The sequence below is a fragment of the Oncorhynchus masou genome, chromosome 3 (assembly GCF_036934945.1).
Source record: "Oncorhynchus masou masou isolate Uvic2021 chromosome 3, UVic_Omas_1.1, whole genome shotgun sequence".
Classification (NCBI taxonomy): Eukaryota; Metazoa; Chordata; class Actinopteri; order Salmoniformes; family Salmonidae; genus Oncorhynchus; species Oncorhynchus masou.
In genome coordinates this window covers 24752523-24771141 of record NC_088214.1, presented here as the reverse complement: position 1 = coordinate 24771141, position 18619 = coordinate 24752523, and the positions used below count along the sequence as shown (strand labels likewise).

The following is an 18619-nucleotide window of genomic DNA, read 5'->3' as shown; positions in this document are numbered from 1 at the left end:
TCCAATCGAGAATCTGTGGAAAGAACTGAAAACTGCTGTTCACAAATGCTCTCCATCCAACCTCACTGAGCTCGAGCTGTTTTGCAAGGAGGAATGGGAAGAAATTTCAGTCTCTCGATGTGCAAAACTGATAGAGACATACCCCAAGGTGGCGCTACAAAGTCTTAACTTAAGGGGGCTGAATAATTTTGCACGCCCAATTTGTCAGTTTTTGATTTGTTAAAAAAGTTTGAAATATCCAATAAATGTAGTTCCACTTCATGATTGTGTCCCACTTTTGTTGATTCTTCACAAAAAAAATACAGTTTTATATCTATATGTTTGAAGCCTGAAATGTGGCAAAAGGTCGCAAAGTTCAAGGGGGCCGAATACTTTCGCAAGGCACTGTATATCCAAAATGTCCATTTATTTGGCGCGTTTGATCCAGAAAAACACAGGTTCCAACTTGCGCAACATGACTATAAAATATCTCAAATGTTACCTGTAAACTTTGCCAAAACATGTCAAACTACTTTTTTAATACAACTTTAGGTATTTATTTACGTAAATAATCGATACAATTGAAGACGGGATGATCTGTGTTCAATTCAGGAGGAAAACAAACTGTAGCTAGCTTTCTGGTCACGCGCCTCTATCAAACAGTACACTTGAAGTTACCCTTGTTCTGAACAGTGCTACTTCTTCATTACACAAAGGAAATAACTCAATCAATTTCTAAAGGCTGGTGACATCCAGTGGAAGCGGTAGGAACTGCAAGAAGGTCCCTTAGAAATCTGGATTCCCAATGAACACCCATTAAAAAGAGAGTGACCTCAAAAAAAGAAATCTGAATGGTTTGTCCTCTGGGTTTCACCTGCTAAATAAGTTATGTTATACTCACTGACATGATTCAAACAGTTTATAAACTTCAGAGTGTTTTCTATCCAAATTTACTAATAATATGCATATCTTATCTTCTGGGGAGTAGCAGGCAGTTGAATTTGGGCATGCATTTCATCCGGATGTGAAAATACTGCCCCCTGTCACCAAGAAGTTAACCAACAATGCAGTTCAAGAAATAGAGTTAAGATAATATATACTAAACAATCTAAAGTAAAGAATAACAATAACCAGGCTATATACAGTGGGTACCGAGTCAATGTGTAGGGGTACAGGTTAGTCGAGGTAATTTAGGGGTAAAGTGTCTATGCATAGATAATAAACAATGAATAACATAATTTTGTTTTTTAATTGGAAGGGGGGGTTGTCAATGTACATAGTCCGGGTGGCCATTTGATTAATTGTTCAGCAGTCTTATGCTTTGGGGGTAGAAGCTGTTAAGGCACCTTTTGGACCTAGTCTTGGCGCTCCGGTACCGCTTGAGTGCTGTAGCAGAGAGAACAGTCTATGACTTGGGTGACTGGAGTCTCTGACATTTTTTTGGACCTTCCTCTGATTGCAGGAAGCTTGACCCCAGTGATGTACTGGGCCATACGCACTACCCTCTGTAGTGCCTTACGGTCAGGATGCTCTCGATGGTGCAGCTGTAGACCTTTGAGGATCTGGGAACCCATGCCAAATCTTTTCAGTCTCCTGAGGGGGAAAGGTGTTGTCGTGCCCTCTTCACGACTGTCTTGGTGTGGTTTTCTCCATGATGGTGATGTGGACACCAAGAAACTTCACACTCTCGACCCGCTCCACTACCACCCTGTCGATGTGAATGAGGGCGTGTTCGTCCCTCCTTTTCCTGTAGTCCACGATCAGCTCCTTTGTCTTCCTCACGTTGAGGGAGAGGTTGTTGTCCTGGGGACCACACTGACAGGTCTCTGACCTCCACCCTATAGGCTGTCTCATCGTTGTCTGTGATCAGACCGACCCCTATTGTGTTGTCAGCAAACTTAATGAGTCGAGCTTGGCCAAGCAGTCATGGGTGAACAGGGAGTGCAGGAGGGGACTAAGCACGTACCCCTGAGGGGCTCCCATGTTGAGGATCAGCATGGAAGATGTATTGTTTGCCTACCCTTACCACCTGGGTGTGGCCTGTCAGGAAGGATCCAGTTGCAAATGGAGGTGTTTAGTCCCAGGGTCCTTAGCTTTGTGATGAGCTTTGTGGGCACTATGGTGTTGAACGCTGAGCAGGTAGTTAACTCTAAAGCCTCAGGCTCATTAGCATAACGCAACGTTAACGATTTCTGAAAATCGCAAATAAAATGAAAATAATGCGCCTACTCTCAAGCTTAGCCTTTTCTTAACAACACTGTCATCTCAGATTTTCAAAATATGCTTTTGAACCATAGCAATTCACTAATTTGTGTAAGAGTATGCTAAGCTAGCTTAGCATTTTGAGTAGCATTTAGCACGCAACATTTTCACAAAAACCAGATAACCAAATAAATAAAATCATTTACCTTTGAAGAGCTTCTGATGTTTTCAATGAGGAGACTCTCAGTTACATACCAAATGCGCAGTTTTTCCTGAAAGCGTCTGTGTGTAGGAGAAATCGCTCCGTTTTGTACATCACATTTGGCTACCGAAACGAACCGAAAATTCAGTCACCTACAACGTCAAACATTTTCCGAATTAACTCCATAATATCGACCGAAACATGGCAAACGTTGTTTGGAATCAATCCTCAAGGTGTTTTTTCACATATCTCTTCATTGATATATCGTTCGTGGAAGCCTGCATTCTTCTCTGAATTCTGTGGAAAAATACTTGCAGCTGACTTTTGCACACCAATTTCGGCACAGGACACCGGGTGGACACCTGGTAAATGTGGTCTCTTATGGTCAATCTTCCAATGATATGCCTACAAATACGTCACAATGCTGCAGACACCTTGGGGAAACGACAGAAAGGGCAGACTTACTCCTCTCGCATTCACAGCCATATAAGGAGACAATGGAAAACAGAGCCTCAAAAATCCTGCTCATTTCCTGGATGCCGTCTCATCTTGGTTTTGCCTGAAGCTCACGTTCTAGGGCACGCACAGAAAATATCTTTGCAGTTCTGGAAACGTCAGAGTGTTTTCTTTCCAAAGCTACCAATTATATGCATAGTCAAGCATCTTTTTGTGACAAAATATCTTGTTTAAAACGGGAACGTTTTTCATCCAAAAATGAAATTGCGCCCCTAGAGTTTCAACAGGTTAACGAACAGCATTCTCACATAGATGTTAATTTTGTCCAGGTTGGAAACGGCAGTGTGGAGTGCGATTGAGATTATGTCATCTATGGATCTGTTGGGGTGGTATGTGAATTGGAGTGGGTCTTTGGTTTCCGGGATGATGGTGTTGATGTGAGCCATGACCAGACTTTCAAAGCACTTCATGGCTACCGACGTGAGTGCTACGGAGCGGTAATCATTTATGCAGGTTACCATCGCTTTCTTGGGCACAGGGACTATGGTGGTCTGCTTGAAACATGTACGAAGGGCTATATAAATAAATTTGATTTGATTTGATTACAGACTCGGTCAAGGAGAGGTTGAAAATGTCAGTGAAGACCCTTACCAGTTTGTCCGCGCATGCGTGATCACGCTGTCGTCCGGAACAGCTGGTGCTTGTTGCTTGCCTCGAAGCGAGGATAAAAGGCATTTAGCTCGTTTGGTAGGCTCGTGTCACTGGGCAGCTCATGGCTGTGTTTCTCTTTGTAGTCCATAATAGTTTGCAAGCCCTGCCACAGACGAGCGTCAGAGCCGGTGTAGTAGGTATTTACGCTTTGCCTGTTTGATAAACGGGATTTCTTATAATTGTCCGGATTAGTGTCCCGCACCTTGAATGCGGCAGCTCTAGCCTTTGGCTCGGTGCGGATGTTGCCTGTAATCCTTGGCTTCTGGTTGGAATATGGTCACTGTGGGGATGACGTCTTCGATGCACTTTTGGATTGATACCTGTGGCTCCTCAATGCCATTGGATGAATCCCGGAACATATTCTAGTCTGTGCTAGCAAAACTGTCCTGTAGCACAGCATCCACGTCATCTGACCACTTCCGTATTGAGCAAGTCACTGATACTTCCTACTTTAGTTTTTGAGATTTGCCAAATGGAGGGCGAGGGAGAGCTTTGTATGCATCTCTGTGTGTGGAGTAAAGGTGGTCTAGAGTTTTTTTCCCCTCCAGTTGCACATGTGACATGCTGGTAGAAATGAGGTAAAACGGATTTATGTTTGCGTACATTAAAGTCCCCCGGCCACTAGTGGCGCCGCTTCTGAATTAGCGTTTTCTTGTTTGCTTATGGCCTTATACAGCTCGTTGAGTGCGTCTTAGTGCCAGTGTCGGTTTATGGTGGTAAATAGACGGCAACGGAAAAATATAGATCGAAACTCTCTTGGTAGAAAGTATGGTCTACAGCTTATCATTAGGTACTCTACCACAGATGAGCAATACCTCAAGACTTCCTTAATATTAGACATTGCGCACCAGCTGTTATTGACAGATAGACACACACACCCACCCCTCGTCTTACCAGATGTAGCTGTTCTGTCCTGCCGATGCACGGAAAACCCAGCCTACTGTATATTATCCGTGTCGTCGTTCAGCCACGACTCGGTGAAACATAAGATATTACAGTTTTTAATGTCCAGTTGGTAGGATAGTCTTGAACGGAGATCATCCAGTTTATTCACCAGTGATTGCTCGTTAGCCAATAGAACGGATGGTCGAGGCGGGATACCCCCTATATTTCCGTCTATTCTTCCTGCAAATGACAGGGATTTGGGCCTGGTCTCAGAGAAGCAGTATATCCTTCGCGTCGGACTCATTAAAGAAAAATATTTGTCCAGTTTGAGGTGTGCAATTGCTGTTCTGATATCCAGAAGCTCTTTTCGGTCATACGAGATGGTAGCAGCAACATTATGTACAAAATAAGTTACAAAGAATGCGAATAAACACACAAAATAGCACAGTTGGTTTGGAGCCCGTAAAACGGCAACCATCCCCTCCGGGCCATTATGGCAAACTGTAAATGGGTTATAAATGTGGGAGTAATGATTAATAAATGTTTTTTTACAGACCGTTAAAATAAGTTGTTACCGTGAATTTACCTCTCTAGGGTAAGTGGAACGCTAGCGTCCCATCTGGCCAACATCCAGTGAGATTGCAGAGCGCCAAATTCAAATACAGAAATACTCATTATAAAAATTCAGAAAACAAAACATATTTGACATATGTTTAAAGATTAACTTCTTGTGAATCCAACCACGGTGTCAGATTGAAAAAATGCTTTACGGCGAAAGCATACCTTATTTGAGAACATAGCCCAGTTGACAAATCATTACAAACAGTAACCAGCCAAGCAGAAGAGTTACAAAACTCAGAAATATAATTATTATTAATCCCTTACCTTTGATGATGTTCATGTGGTTGCACTCAGAAGACATTAATTTATTCAATAAATGTTCCTTTTGTTCGATAGTCTCTTTATATCCAAAAACCTCAGTTTTGTTCGCGCGTTTTCTTCAGTAATCCACAGGCTCAAACGCAGTCAAAACAGGCAGACAAAAAAATCCAAATTGTATCCGTAAAGTTCAGAGAAACATAACAAACGATGTTTATATCCAATCCTCAGGTTGAGGATAAATGATCTATTAAATGATCTATAATATTTAAACTGGACAATAACGTTGTCAATATAAAAGGTAAACAAGAAATGCACTCTCTCGGGATTGCGCATGAAAAAGCTTGGTGACACGTCAGGGTCCACTCATTCAGACTGGTCTTACTCCCTCATTTATAAGAATACAAGCCTGAAACAATTTCTAAAGACTGTTGACATCTAGTGGAAGGCATAGGAACTGCAAATTGAGTCCTAAGTCAATGGATACTGTAATGGCATTGAATATAAAACTAGAAAACCAACAAAACAAAAAAAACTACTTCCTGAATGGATTTTTCTCAGGTTTTCGCCTGCCAAATCAGTTCTGTTATACTCACAGACACAATTTTAACAGTTTTGGAAACTTTAGAGTGTTTTCTATCCAAATCCACCAGTTATATGTATATCATATCTTCTGGGCCTGAGTTGCAGGCCGTTTAATTTGGGCATGCTTTTCATCCAAAATTCCAAATGCTGCCCCCTACCCTAGAGAAGTTAATATGAATATACCGTAATTGCTGGCCTATTAAGCGTACCTGAATATAAACCGCACCCACTGAATTATTAAAAAATATGTATTTTGCACATAAATAAGCCGCACATGTCTATAAGCCGCAGGTGCCTACCGGTACATTGAAACAAATGAACTTGGTCACTATCTTCCTCCTCCTGTGCACTGAAACTACTGAAGTCATCTCCTTCGGTGTCGGAGTTGAATAGCCTCAGAATTGCTTCATCCGATGTTGGATCGTTTTCATTGTCGCTCTCGTCACTTTCATCCGGAGGCAAATACCCCACTGAGCTCATGCTGCCCCTTCAACACGCAGCAGTCCAGCCTTTCAAAATCCGTTGATGATTGTGGATTTTTCGACAATGCTCCACGCTGTCAGGACCCATTGGCAGACTTGACCATAAGTTGCTCTTCACATGCGGGCCGTTTTAGTGAAGGATTTCTCCCCACTTGTCATCCAAGCCTCCCACTGAACAAGGAGCGCCACCTTAAATGCACGATTTACACTGATGTCGAGTGGCTACAAATACTTTGGGCCATCTGCTTTTCTTCCCTCTGAAAGCTTTTGTTGTCTTTTTGCACTGAGTCAGTTCCTAACGCTGCTGTTTCCAATGTCTTATCATCGACTCATTAAGGCCAAGCTCCCGTGCAGCAGCTCTATTTCCTTTTCCAACAGCCAGATCGATCGCCTTCAACTTGAAAGCTGCATCATATGCATTTCTCTGTGTCTTTGCCATGATGAGGGTGACAAAATTACTACCGTAATCAGAATGATGGGAAGTTTGAGCGCGGTCGATTTACGTCACATTATGTGACGGTGCTCAGTTTTTTGGCGGCATGAATCTTGTGAAAGCGGGAAAAATCCATAAATTAGCCGCGTCATTGTATAAACCGCGAGGTTCAAAGCGTGGGAATTAAGTAGCGGCTTATAGTCCGGAAATTACGGTACACAGCCTTGGTCATTTGTTTAAACTGGTAATAAATGATCAACTGTAAACAGAGATGTGCCTTTCTCACTACTATCGGCACATCAACATCAATCAAATGATATTTATAAAGCCCTTTTACACCAACAGTGTCACAAACTGCTTTACAATATCAATGAAAGCAGTAAGTATTAATGAATCCTCCTTTAAAATATTATTCCTAATGTCTCTGTTGCTCTTCCTGTAGGATCAGAGGTTAGGCTGAAGACTGAGCTCAAGACTGAGCCCTATGGGATGTTCTTTGGCTCCCATTTTGGCCCGCCGTCTAACGACACTAAACCAGGCCTGGTGTCTGTAGCCATCACCCTGAGACCAGCGGCTGCTGAGGTGAGTATTTCTGTTCTTTTGGCTTCACTTCCCCCTGCTTTCATAGAAGATCAGCAGGGAGGAAATGGTCTAGGTCCTTTTTTAATGTTTGTTGGTTATTGTTGGTAGCTTATTCCCCTTTTTCCCATAAGTATTTCACCTCAGTCATTTCACTACTGGTCGAATATGTAACGATTAAAACATCGCCAGGCTTAATTGTACTAGTTGAAGCCAATTCTTTGCTCTCTCTGTACTGTGCATGTGCCAGTGGCTTGATTGGCAATATCTACAACATACATTTTAATGTTGTGTTTTTGTTCTCAGAACATCACAGGTGTGGTAGCTTCCATCTCAGAACTGCTGTGTGTGAAGATCCCCAGCAGCTATGAGGTGAGCAGCACCCCGGGCCCAGACAGGGGGCCCCTGGCCATGCTCAGCGGCCTGAGGGTGGGCCCCCAAGGAGGCCTGGTGCACCGGCCGGGGGCCCCCATGATGTATCCGGGCCGTGCTGGCGCTGGAGACATGGGGGGCCCTCACGGAGCCCCAGGCCAGCTCATCAGGCCTGGGGGAGGAGGACCACAACAGAGGATGATGATGCAACAGCAGCAGGGACATCCACAGCAGCACATCCGCTTCCATCCTGATGGACCAGGTGAGAGACTGGGCTTACATCCCTGCACCTTATCACCCCCTTATGTCGAAATACATACATAACAGGGAGGTGTTTATGCTCTTGTGTGCTTGTCTTGAAATGAGACACTGCTGAAATTCATGTCCATCCAAACCTGTTTGTTTGTTAGTTTTCCAACTTACTTCTCTGAAATTAATCATGTCTGTCTTCAAGCACGACACCACGGTACCTTTTAGAAATGTGCATGGCAACAGAATATATATAATATATATTTACCTTTATTTAACCAGGAAAAGCCCATTGAGACAGTCGATTTTGCAAGGGAGACCTGGCCAAGAAGGCAGCAGCAATCAATACGACATCAGATTTAAAACATGCACAACAATATAATTCGGCCTACAAGAAACATTTACAATCCTCGTCATTGTTTCCCCCCTCGTTTTCCATTTTCATAATTAGCCCCTTTTAACAATGTTTACAAATGGTCTGTTTCTTCGGCCAGCGAATCATTATCCTTCTGTCAGGGGTCTAAAGGCTGTGTGTGTCTGACCCACCAGGTAATGATTGGGATACGTATTGATCACACAGCGATACACACAACTAATGAAACTGAGTATTCCTCCTTCCTGTGCCTAACCTCACTCGTACACACACACACACCTGCTTATCGCTGCTGTCAAAGTGTCAGACTACAGACCTAATGAATGTGGTCAGTTAGCTTGGACCCATAGGCCACAAACAGCCAGATAAATGATTAAGTGGACACCTCATCAGTGGGGTAAAGATATAGGATATTCCTCTCAATTATCTAGTGTTAATTGTCATGGGGTCTTATAACAAGGAGGTTTTTATCTTTAAACCTATTTCCTGTTGTTCAAAGACAATTGCATCATGGCTAGCTATGGTCCTCGCAAAACTAGAACCCAAAAAATACTATGATCTTCACTAAATCTAATCCATAGAAGGGTCCTTAGGAGGAAGGATTGTTGACATACATGTAACATTTGGATCTTAAAGCAAAATTTAGAAATAGGGAATAGTTCGAATATTTGTGACACAATGTTTAATCTGTACGTGCTACAAAACAAAAGTTGGTGTCATATGAAGCTTTACTGCTTTCTCTGTGACATGAGTAGTATTTTGATGCCATTAGCACATTTCTTACAGACATTTATGAATATTGAAAAATATAAACATTCATGTTGAAAATATACCATTTTTGATTTGGCTAATTTGTCAATATATTGTTGAACATAATATACTCTACGGACATATTGAAGTTCCAGGGTGGGACAAGAACTGCATTTAAAACGTTGTAAAAATCAGGCGTTTGAAATGGTTATTTGGTCCAAAACAAGACTGCAGCAGAGCTCCACTCATTTATTTGAAGTAATAAACCTAGCAGCAGTACTGCACTGGCCTGTTATGCATCTACCATAGTTGGAGGAACTGTGTCACAGAGAGCTGTCTGTGTGTTTCAGGTCCAGCTGCAGTCAGAGGCCCTCATCAGAAGACCCCCGGCAACCCAGGCTCCAAGCCGCAGTGGTGCTGCCACTGTAAGGTGGTGGTGCTGGGAAATGGAGTCCGCAAGTCCATCAAAGACCTTCCAGTACACAAACAGGTAACGTACCGCCAGAGCTTTCATGTAGTCAATTACTACATGTTTATCAGGCTGAACTCATACATTACAAAGACTTATCTATAGGTCAACACTTAGCGATACGTTGATATTTTGATCTTGCGGCCCATGTTAGACAGTCGTGTCTATATCTATCTATTAGTCCACATGTTCTGTCACTACAGATTGATCAATTACCTTGTTGTGATGATGCCCAACCAAGCCATGATCTAAATGGGTTGATTTACTATCTTCTTGGCCAACCAACCAACCCAGTAAAAGCCCTTCTCTCAATCAGTCAGTCAGCCGTGGATTACTGTTTTTAGTCTGTTTCTCCAGGGGGCAGGAGAGTACAGACGGGTCATGACCAGAGGCTCAGACCTCACTTTATATGATGGATTAATCCACATTATGCCTTTGGGGGTGCACACACACACACACACACACACACACACACAGACACACACACACTTCCGTACATGTCCGTACACACACGTACTATAGAGCCTCAAATTATGCTAATCCCCCCCCATTGGAGTGAAATCCATATCGGTGCAATTAGTGGTTTAAGCGGTAGCATGCCCTCCAACTGAAGTCTGGGGAGTTCACAAATGGTTAAACCCTGATTCATTTGAATATTGGAGCTGTTTGATTATTGAATAAACCCTTTTAGCATTGATGAAGGTTTCTGAATGGGCATCGATTTGGCCTTTGATATCTCATTGAGCTCCCTCGCTACATCTCCTAACATGCCTGGCTTCCCTCCTCTTTTTCAGGAACAAGAAGGATTGTTGCGTTCCGAGGGGAACTTGGTCTTCTGCAGCCACAGCTGCTTCCTCCTCTACTCTGCTTCCTCCTCCTCCTCCTCTTCCTCCTCGTCGCAGGCCAGAACCACTACAGACTCCAAGGTTTGTCCTACTAAGAATGTCCTACCAATACCTACCAATTCAAATACAGTGGGGCAAAAAAGTATTTAGTCAGCCACCAATTGTGCAAGTTCTCCCACTTAAAAAGATGAGAGGGGCCTGTAATTTTCATCACAGTTACACTTCAACTATGACAGACAAAATGAGAAGAAAAAAATCCAGAAAATCACATTGTAGGATTTGTAATGAATTTATGGTGGAAAATAAGTATTTGGTCAATAACAAAAGTTTATCTCAATAGTTTGTCATTGCCAACAAAGGGTATATAACAGAGGTCAAACGTTTTCTGTAAGTCTTCACAAGGTTTTCACACACACTTGCTGGTATTTTGGCCCATTCCTCCATGCAGATCTCCTCTAGAGCAGTGATGTTTTGGGGCTGTTGCTGGGTAACACAGACTTTCAACTCCCTCCAAAAATGTTCTATGGGGTTGAGATGTGGAGACTGGCTAGGCCACTCCAGGACCTTGAAATGCTTCTTACGAAGCCACTCCTTCGTTGCCCGGGCGGTGTGTTTGGGATCATTGTCATGCTGAAAGACCCAACCATGTTTCATCTTCAATGCCCTTGCTGATGGAAGGAGGTTTTCACTCAAAATCTCACGATACATGGCCCCATTCATTCTTTCCTTTACACGGATCAGTCGTCCTGGTCCCTTTGCAGAAAAACAGCCCCAAAGCATGATGTTTCCAACCCCATGCTTCACAGTAGGTATGGTGTTCTTTGGATGCAACTCAGCATTTTTGCGTTCATTTTGAACCCATGGGGTGAGATCTTGCGTGGAGCCCCAGATTGAGGGAGATTATCAGTGGTCTTGTATGTATTCCATTTCCTAATACAATTTTGTTTCTGGTGTCCTTTGACAGCTCTTTGGTCTTGGCCATAGTGGAGTTTGGAGTGTGACTGTTTGAGGTTGTGGACAGGTGTATTTTATACTGATAACAAGTTCAAACAGGTGCCATCAATACAGGTAACGAGTGGAGGACAGAGGAGCAACTTAAAGAAGAAGTTACAGGTCTGTGAGAGCCAGAAATCTTGTTGACCAAATACTTATTTTCCACCATAATTTGCAAATAAATTCAATTAAAATGCTACAAAGTGATTTTCTGGAGAAAAAAAAAATCTAATTTTGTCTGTCATAGTTGAAGTGTACCTATGATGCAAATTACAGGCCTCTCTCATCTTTTTAAGTGGGAGAACTTGCACAATTGGTGGCTGACTAAATACTTTTTTGCCCCACTGTACATGAGGCACTTTGGTGTGCACAATAATCAAAGGCATGTAAAGGTGTTGAAGATTGCATAATATGTCAAGTCAAAGCTGTGTTGAATCCTCTTCGTGCCTCTTCAAAGCTGTGCCTAGAATGAATGAATGAATTGAAATGTGCAGGCCATCATTACATTATTGTTTTCTGCAGGACACGGTAGCCCTCCTGTCTCCAGACTCGGACCAGAAAGTGAGCCTGTCTAAAGCCCTCCACCAGTACAGCAACAACATGTCCTCTCTGGATGTCCACTGTCTTGCCCAGCTCCAGCTCAAGCAGTCCCCTCCCTCCACTTCACCCATCCCCTTCCCCCCAGCCAGTGACACCCCAAAGACCCCTAAGACAGAGGCCAAGTCAGACACCATCAAAGTGACGGTGAAGCTGAAGGCGCGGGGCCCCAGGGCTCAACAGGAGGGCTGGCACCAGGGGAAGAGACACAAGGGTCTTCATTGGAGGAAGTGGACAGTGCAGGTGGTGGTGCCCAGAGGAAGCTCCCAGCTCCCTGATGAGGACCAGATAGATGAGCTGCTGAGGAAGCTGGGAGCGTCTCTCCGCCCCGGGGCCAGTCTCAGGGACCAGCGCCGCTGCTGCTTCTGTCACCAGCTGGGGGATGGGGTCACCGATGGCCCTGCCCGACTCCTCAGCCTGGACCTGGACGTGTGGGTGCACCTCAACTGTGCCCTCTGGTCCACCGAGGTAGGTAGCCAAGAGGATAGAGAGGTGGACTGCTGGTTTCAGATCATTACTACCATCCACTACAATCATGCCCCTTCTTTTATTAAAGTTCTATTGTGTTGTATATCTATTAATGTTGTATTGTTGTATAGGTGTATGAGACGCAGTCAGGCGCTCTGATCAATGTAGAGCTGGCGCTGAGGCGGGGTTCGGCGGTCCGCTGTGCCTTCTGCCAGCAGATGGGTGCCACCAGCGGCTGCCACCGCCTGCGCTGCACCAACATCTACCACTTCACCTGCGCCCTGCAGGCACACTGCATCTTCTTCAAGGACAAGACCATGCTGTGCCACGCCCACCGACCCAGAGGCTCCACCCACGGTGGCTCTGGCCACGTCCTGGAGCATGAGCTGCGCTGCTTCGCTGTGTTCCGCCGTGTCTACATCCAGAGGGACGAGGTGAGGCAGATGGCCAACGCCGTACAGCAGCCCGAGCTGGGCTACACCTTCAGAGTGGGCAGCCTGGTGCTCTATGCCGTGGGTCAGATCACCCCGTCCCAGATGGCCGCCTTCCACTCGGCCACAGCCATCTTCCCCGTGGGCTACGAGGCATGCCGCATCTACTGGAGCATGCGCCATGGCAACCGTCGCTGCCGCTACCTATGCTCCGTAGAGGAGAGGGAGGAGCAGCCGGAGTTCTGCATCCGCGTCATTGAGCAGGGATACAAGGACCTGGTCCTCACTGACTCCACTGCCAAAGGTGGGCTGGGATGGATTTGTCTTAGGCCAGGTTTTAGATTAGGCTTGTCTAGTGAAGGTGGGCAAGCGAGATTGGTTTTATGAGATGCTTAGTTAGCCTTGTTTTGGCTGTAGCCTCTGCTGTTTATGTATCTGGGTTAGCTTAGACAAGGCTTGTTTCTAGTTAATTTTCCCTTTCAGATTCTCTTTTACGACAATAAATGTGTTCTGTAGGAGTCCCTATAATATATAATTTATGACCCTGCTGTTTCCTGTCTGTCCATCAGGAGTGTGGGATAAGGTCCTGGTTCCGGTGGCTGACAGGAGAACAGAAATAGGAACTTTGAAACTCTTCCCTGTCTATCTGAAAGGAGAGGACCTGTTTGGGCTCACCGTGTCTGCAGTTACCAAGATCACTGAATCGGTTTGTATCTGTTTTTAGTTATATTATTTATTTATTTTATTTCACCTTTATTTAACCAGGTAGACAAGTTGAGAACAAGTTCTCATTTACAATTGCGACCTGGCCAAGATAAAGCAAAGCAGTTCGACACATACAACGACACAGAGTTACACATAGAGCAAAACAAACATACAGTCAATAATACAGTATAAACAAGTCTATATACGATGTGAGCAAATGAGGTGAGATAAGGGAGGTAAAGGCAAAAAAAGGCCATGGTGGCAAAGTAAATACAATATAGCAAGTAAAACACTGGAATGGTAGATTTGCAATGGAAGAATGTGCAAAGTAGAAATATAAATAATGGGGTGCAAAGGAGCAAAATAAATAAATTAAATACAGTAGGGAAAGAGGTAGTTGTTTGGGCTAAAATATAGGTGGGCTTTGTACAGGTGCAGTAATCTGTGAGCTGCTCTGACAGTTGGTGCTTAAAGCTAGTGAGGGAGATAAGTGTTTCCAGTTTCAGTGCTTTTTGTAGTTTGTTCCAGTCATTGGCAGCGGAGAACTGGAAGGAGAGGCGGCCAAAAGAAAGAATTGGTTTTGGGGGTGACTAGAGAGATATACCTGCTGGAGCGTGTGCTACAGGTGGGAGATGCTATGGTGACCAGCGAGCTGAGATAAGGGGGGACTTTACCTAGCAGGGTCTTGTAGATGACATGGAGCCAGTGGGTTTGGCGACGAGTATGAAGCGAGGGCCAGCCAACGAGAGAGTACAGGTCGCAATGGTGGGTAGTATATGGGGCTTTGGTGACAAAACGGATTGCACTGTGACAGACTAAATCTGTCACATTCTAAATCAGAGCCGTCCAGAGTAGTGATGTTGGACAGGCGGGTAGGAGCGGGTAGCGATCGGTTGAAGAGCATGCATTTAGTTTTACTTGTATTTAAGAGCAATTGGAGGCCACGGAAGGAGAGTTGTTTGGCATTGAAGCTTGCCTGGAGGGTTGTTAACACAGTGTCCAAAGAAGGGCCATAAGTATACAGAATGGTGTCGTCTGCGTAGAGGTGGATCAGAGACTCACCAGCAGCATGAGCGACCTCATTGATGTATACAGAGAAGAGAGTCGGTCCAAGAATTGAACCCTGTGGCACCCCCATAGAGACTGCCAGAGGTCCGGACAGCAGACCCTCCGATTTGACACACTGAACGCTATCAGAGAAGTAGTTGGTGAACCAGGCGAGGCAATCATTTGAAAAAACCAAGGCTGTCGAGTCTGCCGATGAGGATGTGGTGATTGACAGAGTCGAAAGCCTTGGCCAGATCAATGAACACGGCTGCACAGTAATGTTAAATATTAAAACAATTTAGATTAAATTATCAATGTTCAAATGGCGCTATAGGTGTCTGTAGCTACCTATTTAGGTAAACGACTCTTAAAATACCCACACCATACTGTATTGTAGACACTGAAGTGAGGAGTGTTCCAGTCTCATTTCCCTATGCTGTTGGTTGTGTTCCAGCTCCCAGGGATAGAGGCCTGTGACAGGTATACCTTCCGTTACGGCCGTAACCCTCTGATGGAGCTGCCCCTGATCTTTAACCCCTCCGGCAGTGCCCGGGCCATGCCCAAAACCAGCTCCCCATCCACCGCCGTTGTCATTAGGTATTGTGGAATTTTCACGACAATTTAATCTGTGGATTGAATGTACTTTTGGTTTAGCACAAGTTATCTTTCTATAACAATATGTAGGCTTTGTTTTGTACTTTTTTTGTTAATTGTACTATACCCTCCTCTACACACACACACACACAAACACTCTCTCTCTCTTAGGCCCCAGCCGGTATCCAGCACCACCAATACCTCCTCCAGGTGTCAGAACACAGCCCAGGGGGAGGGAGGTGTACCCCACACCAAGCCTCCCATGGTGCACCACAGGTCATCGCAGTACCGCTGGATGAAAAGTGAGTGGAGGGCCAACGTCTACCTCGCTGCCTCCAAGATCCAGGTGGGTCTACTGGACATGATCTTCTATGTTCAGCTCTGTAGCATTCCCCTTCTAAAGTAGCAGAGTGAATATGACACTGAAGTATGACAGCATGAGAGTAAGGGGACTTACTGTTGGACGTGGACAAACTTTCTGGTTGCTGTGTCTACAGGGCCTGGGTCTATATGCATCCAGGGACATAGAGAAACACACCATGGTGATCGAGTACAACGGAACCGTCCTCCGCAACGAGGTGGCCATCAGGAAGCAAAGGACTTACAAGTCTCAGGTAGAAAAACATTTTTTACATTTTTTTAAACTCAAGGCTGTACTAATTACTGTGTTGTGGAGAGGGAAGGCTGAATAATACATGTTTGCTATATTATCTCATGTGATGATTCCAGTTGGTCTAAGTGGTTACTTTTCTCCTGCAGAATCGTGGCGTGTTCATGTTCCGCATCGACAGTGAACATGTCGTTGATTCCAGTCAGACAGGGGGTCTAGCAAGGTAAGCATATTCTTTACATAAGTCAAAGGAAGTAGCCTTACTGTGTGAACCTTGGCTTCTGCAGGCCGGAACAGCTAATAGGAGCAGGAGGCAGCTTGAAGTACACCCCCTGGACAGGACGCTAGTCTATCATATAGGGCCTTGTTGTATTGTTTACATAGTCACATTCCATCTGATTCACATTCTAATCTTAACTGATTTATTTGTCGCTCAATGTCAGGATGGTGGTGCAGTACTTCATTTACAGAGCTCCGTATGTAGCCTCGAGTCTGATTACACAGAATGCACAATGAACCTCTCATTCAAAAATGTCATAAAACATTCCGTCATAATGTGCAATGCTACGTGTTTGTTTTCTTATACAGGTACATCAACCACTCTTGTACCCCAAACTGTGTCGCTGAGGTGGTAACCTTCGAAAGAGGTTATAAAATCATCATCACCTCCAACCGCAGAATCGAGAAAGGAGAGGAGGTGGGTTCTTTTTCCTTCCAATTGAAAATCTCTACATATGCTATGAATGGCGTTTTCATTGTCATCACGGTTTTCTTTTCATTATTTTCCAGCTTTGTTTTGACTACCAGTATGACTGTGTGGACGGCCAACACAAGATCGCCTGTCACTGTGGAACAGCAGACTGCAGGAAATGGATCAACTGAGAAAAACCTCAAATGACAACAACAAACATAAATGCATTCCTTGCCATATTATGCAGATGCCCTGATCTCTGTCTAGAAAGGGAGAGGTGTGTCAGACTTTGCTAGACCGAGCAGAAGGCCTGAGTAAACCCTAAGAGTGACGCGTGAATGGATTCCCATGTTTGGAAGCATAGACTGAATATGGACAGAAGGAAAGGGTGTGGAAAGAGGAGAGCAGGAAGAAACAACAGCACATAGACATGTGATTCGTGCCATATTACGCGAGAGGATGGGTTTTGATGGAAGGACTGTCAATGAGTGCAGCGTCTGTGTATTAGTGAGAGGATATACAGTAGGGCACAGATGAGAATCCACCAGCGAATGAGGCGAGCGCACTGTGCAGGGCGTGGACCCTATTGGTTGTTAAGGGCAGGCCCTTTTGTTTAAAACTTTAAATGTAAAACCATTTGACTAAATGTAGACATCACTGAATGGGGAATGTACAGCAATGACTACCGCGAAGGGAATATTAACTTGCACTAAAAAAAAAGACACACGTACACACAAACTTTAAGATACTTGATTCCATGAGTCAGTTTTATCATTTCTGTCATGTGATTTGAGTGAAATTCGAGAGGACGTTTTGTATTTATTATTGAATGAATGAATTTTTTTCTCAAAATGATGAGACAGTAAAAAAGAAGGTTAAACTGATATTGTTTTCTGAAGATTGAAGAAATTCTGTTACTTGTGTACAAATGTATATAAACAAAATATAGGAATAACTGACCAAATACTACCTTAACCTTCTTGATGTTTGGGTGTTTTTAATTATTATTTTATTTTTTGTCATTGCAGTTTATTTAAGAAGGATGTCATAATATCAGTTTCAGAGTATATATTATGATTATTCTGTACAGAATTTGTAAAATAACCACAATAATTCACAAAGTATTTTTGTTGTATTAAAAGTATGGTATTGTAGCTTAGTGTTTTTGTGATTTACACGTACTTTGACCACTCAAAAAGAAATATTTTTGGTGACTGAGTGTGGAAAGGAGTTATTGGTTAAAGAATAAAAAATGGTAAAGACATCATTCTGACATCTTTGCTGTTAATCAGGTTTGATTTTATAGAGCTGTGAATAGGTTTTAAACCACCCAAACACAATTTTAACTTCTTTTTAACCCAAATATGTGTAGGAATATAACCTTGTTTTTTTTTACATAGAAATTGTGTACAGACGTCGTATGATATTGCTTACTGCTTCAGGCGTTTGAAATTAAAGTGTACTGAAAAAATTAAATAATGTTTCTTGCAGAGGAAAAGGTCGGGACATTTGGTGGTGCTACATTTTGAAAAGAGATGACATTCTACTTAATCAGAAATGTATGTGATATTGACACATCACAAGCCACATACAGTAGTTAGATGTTTTGCGAGCACAATTTCAACTCGACTGTAAAATATTGGAGCCAGTCTTAGAACTTGTAATGTATATGGCATGTATTTTTTTAACTTTCCGAAGACTCAATTGTATATATTTTCTCAATGAATGGTTGTAACAAAATTGTTTCTTGGATATTTTTCTTCTCTTGTATAAAATGACATCGTCCTACCAGTGTGTTTGTGCTAAATTTTTCTTGGTCCTGTAGTCTCAAAATGTTTTTAAAAATGCATTTAGAACTGTACAGAGAAATATGAGGGTTGGCGTTTGGAATTGAATTTAGAAGCATTTACAAAATAAACTATTTTACATCTTAATTATTTTGTTTGTGCCTTCACAAATCGCACGCATCTTGCCTGACACATAGGAAGGACACCCTTGGAATAGACTAGGCGAGAGTATTGTAAGACACCCA

General features: G+C 43.5%; 1 protein-coding gene across 1 annotated transcript in view; it reads left to right on the top strand.

The window, feature by feature from the left end:
- LOC135513245 (histone-lysine N-methyltransferase 2C-like) overlaps positions 1 to 18521 on the top strand; it is a 135286-nt gene extending 116765 nt beyond the window's left edge. Inside the window, 13 exon segments of the mRNA XM_064936091.1 lie at positions 7257 to 7396; positions 7700 to 8027; positions 9488 to 9627; positions 10401 to 10532; positions 11967 to 12509; positions 12641 to 13244; positions 13510 to 13646; positions 15147 to 15289; positions 15458 to 15632; positions 15784 to 15900; positions 16046 to 16119; positions 16485 to 16593; positions 16686 to 18521. Coding sequence (XP_064792163.1) covers positions 7257 to 7396; positions 7700 to 8027; positions 9488 to 9627; positions 10401 to 10532; positions 11967 to 12509; positions 12641 to 13244; positions 13510 to 13646; positions 15147 to 15289; positions 15458 to 15632; positions 15784 to 15900; positions 16046 to 16119; positions 16485 to 16593; positions 16686 to 16778 — 2735 coding nt within the window. The 3' untranslated portion in view covers positions 16779 to 18521.
- Positions 18522 to 18619: the final 98 nt, after the last annotated feature.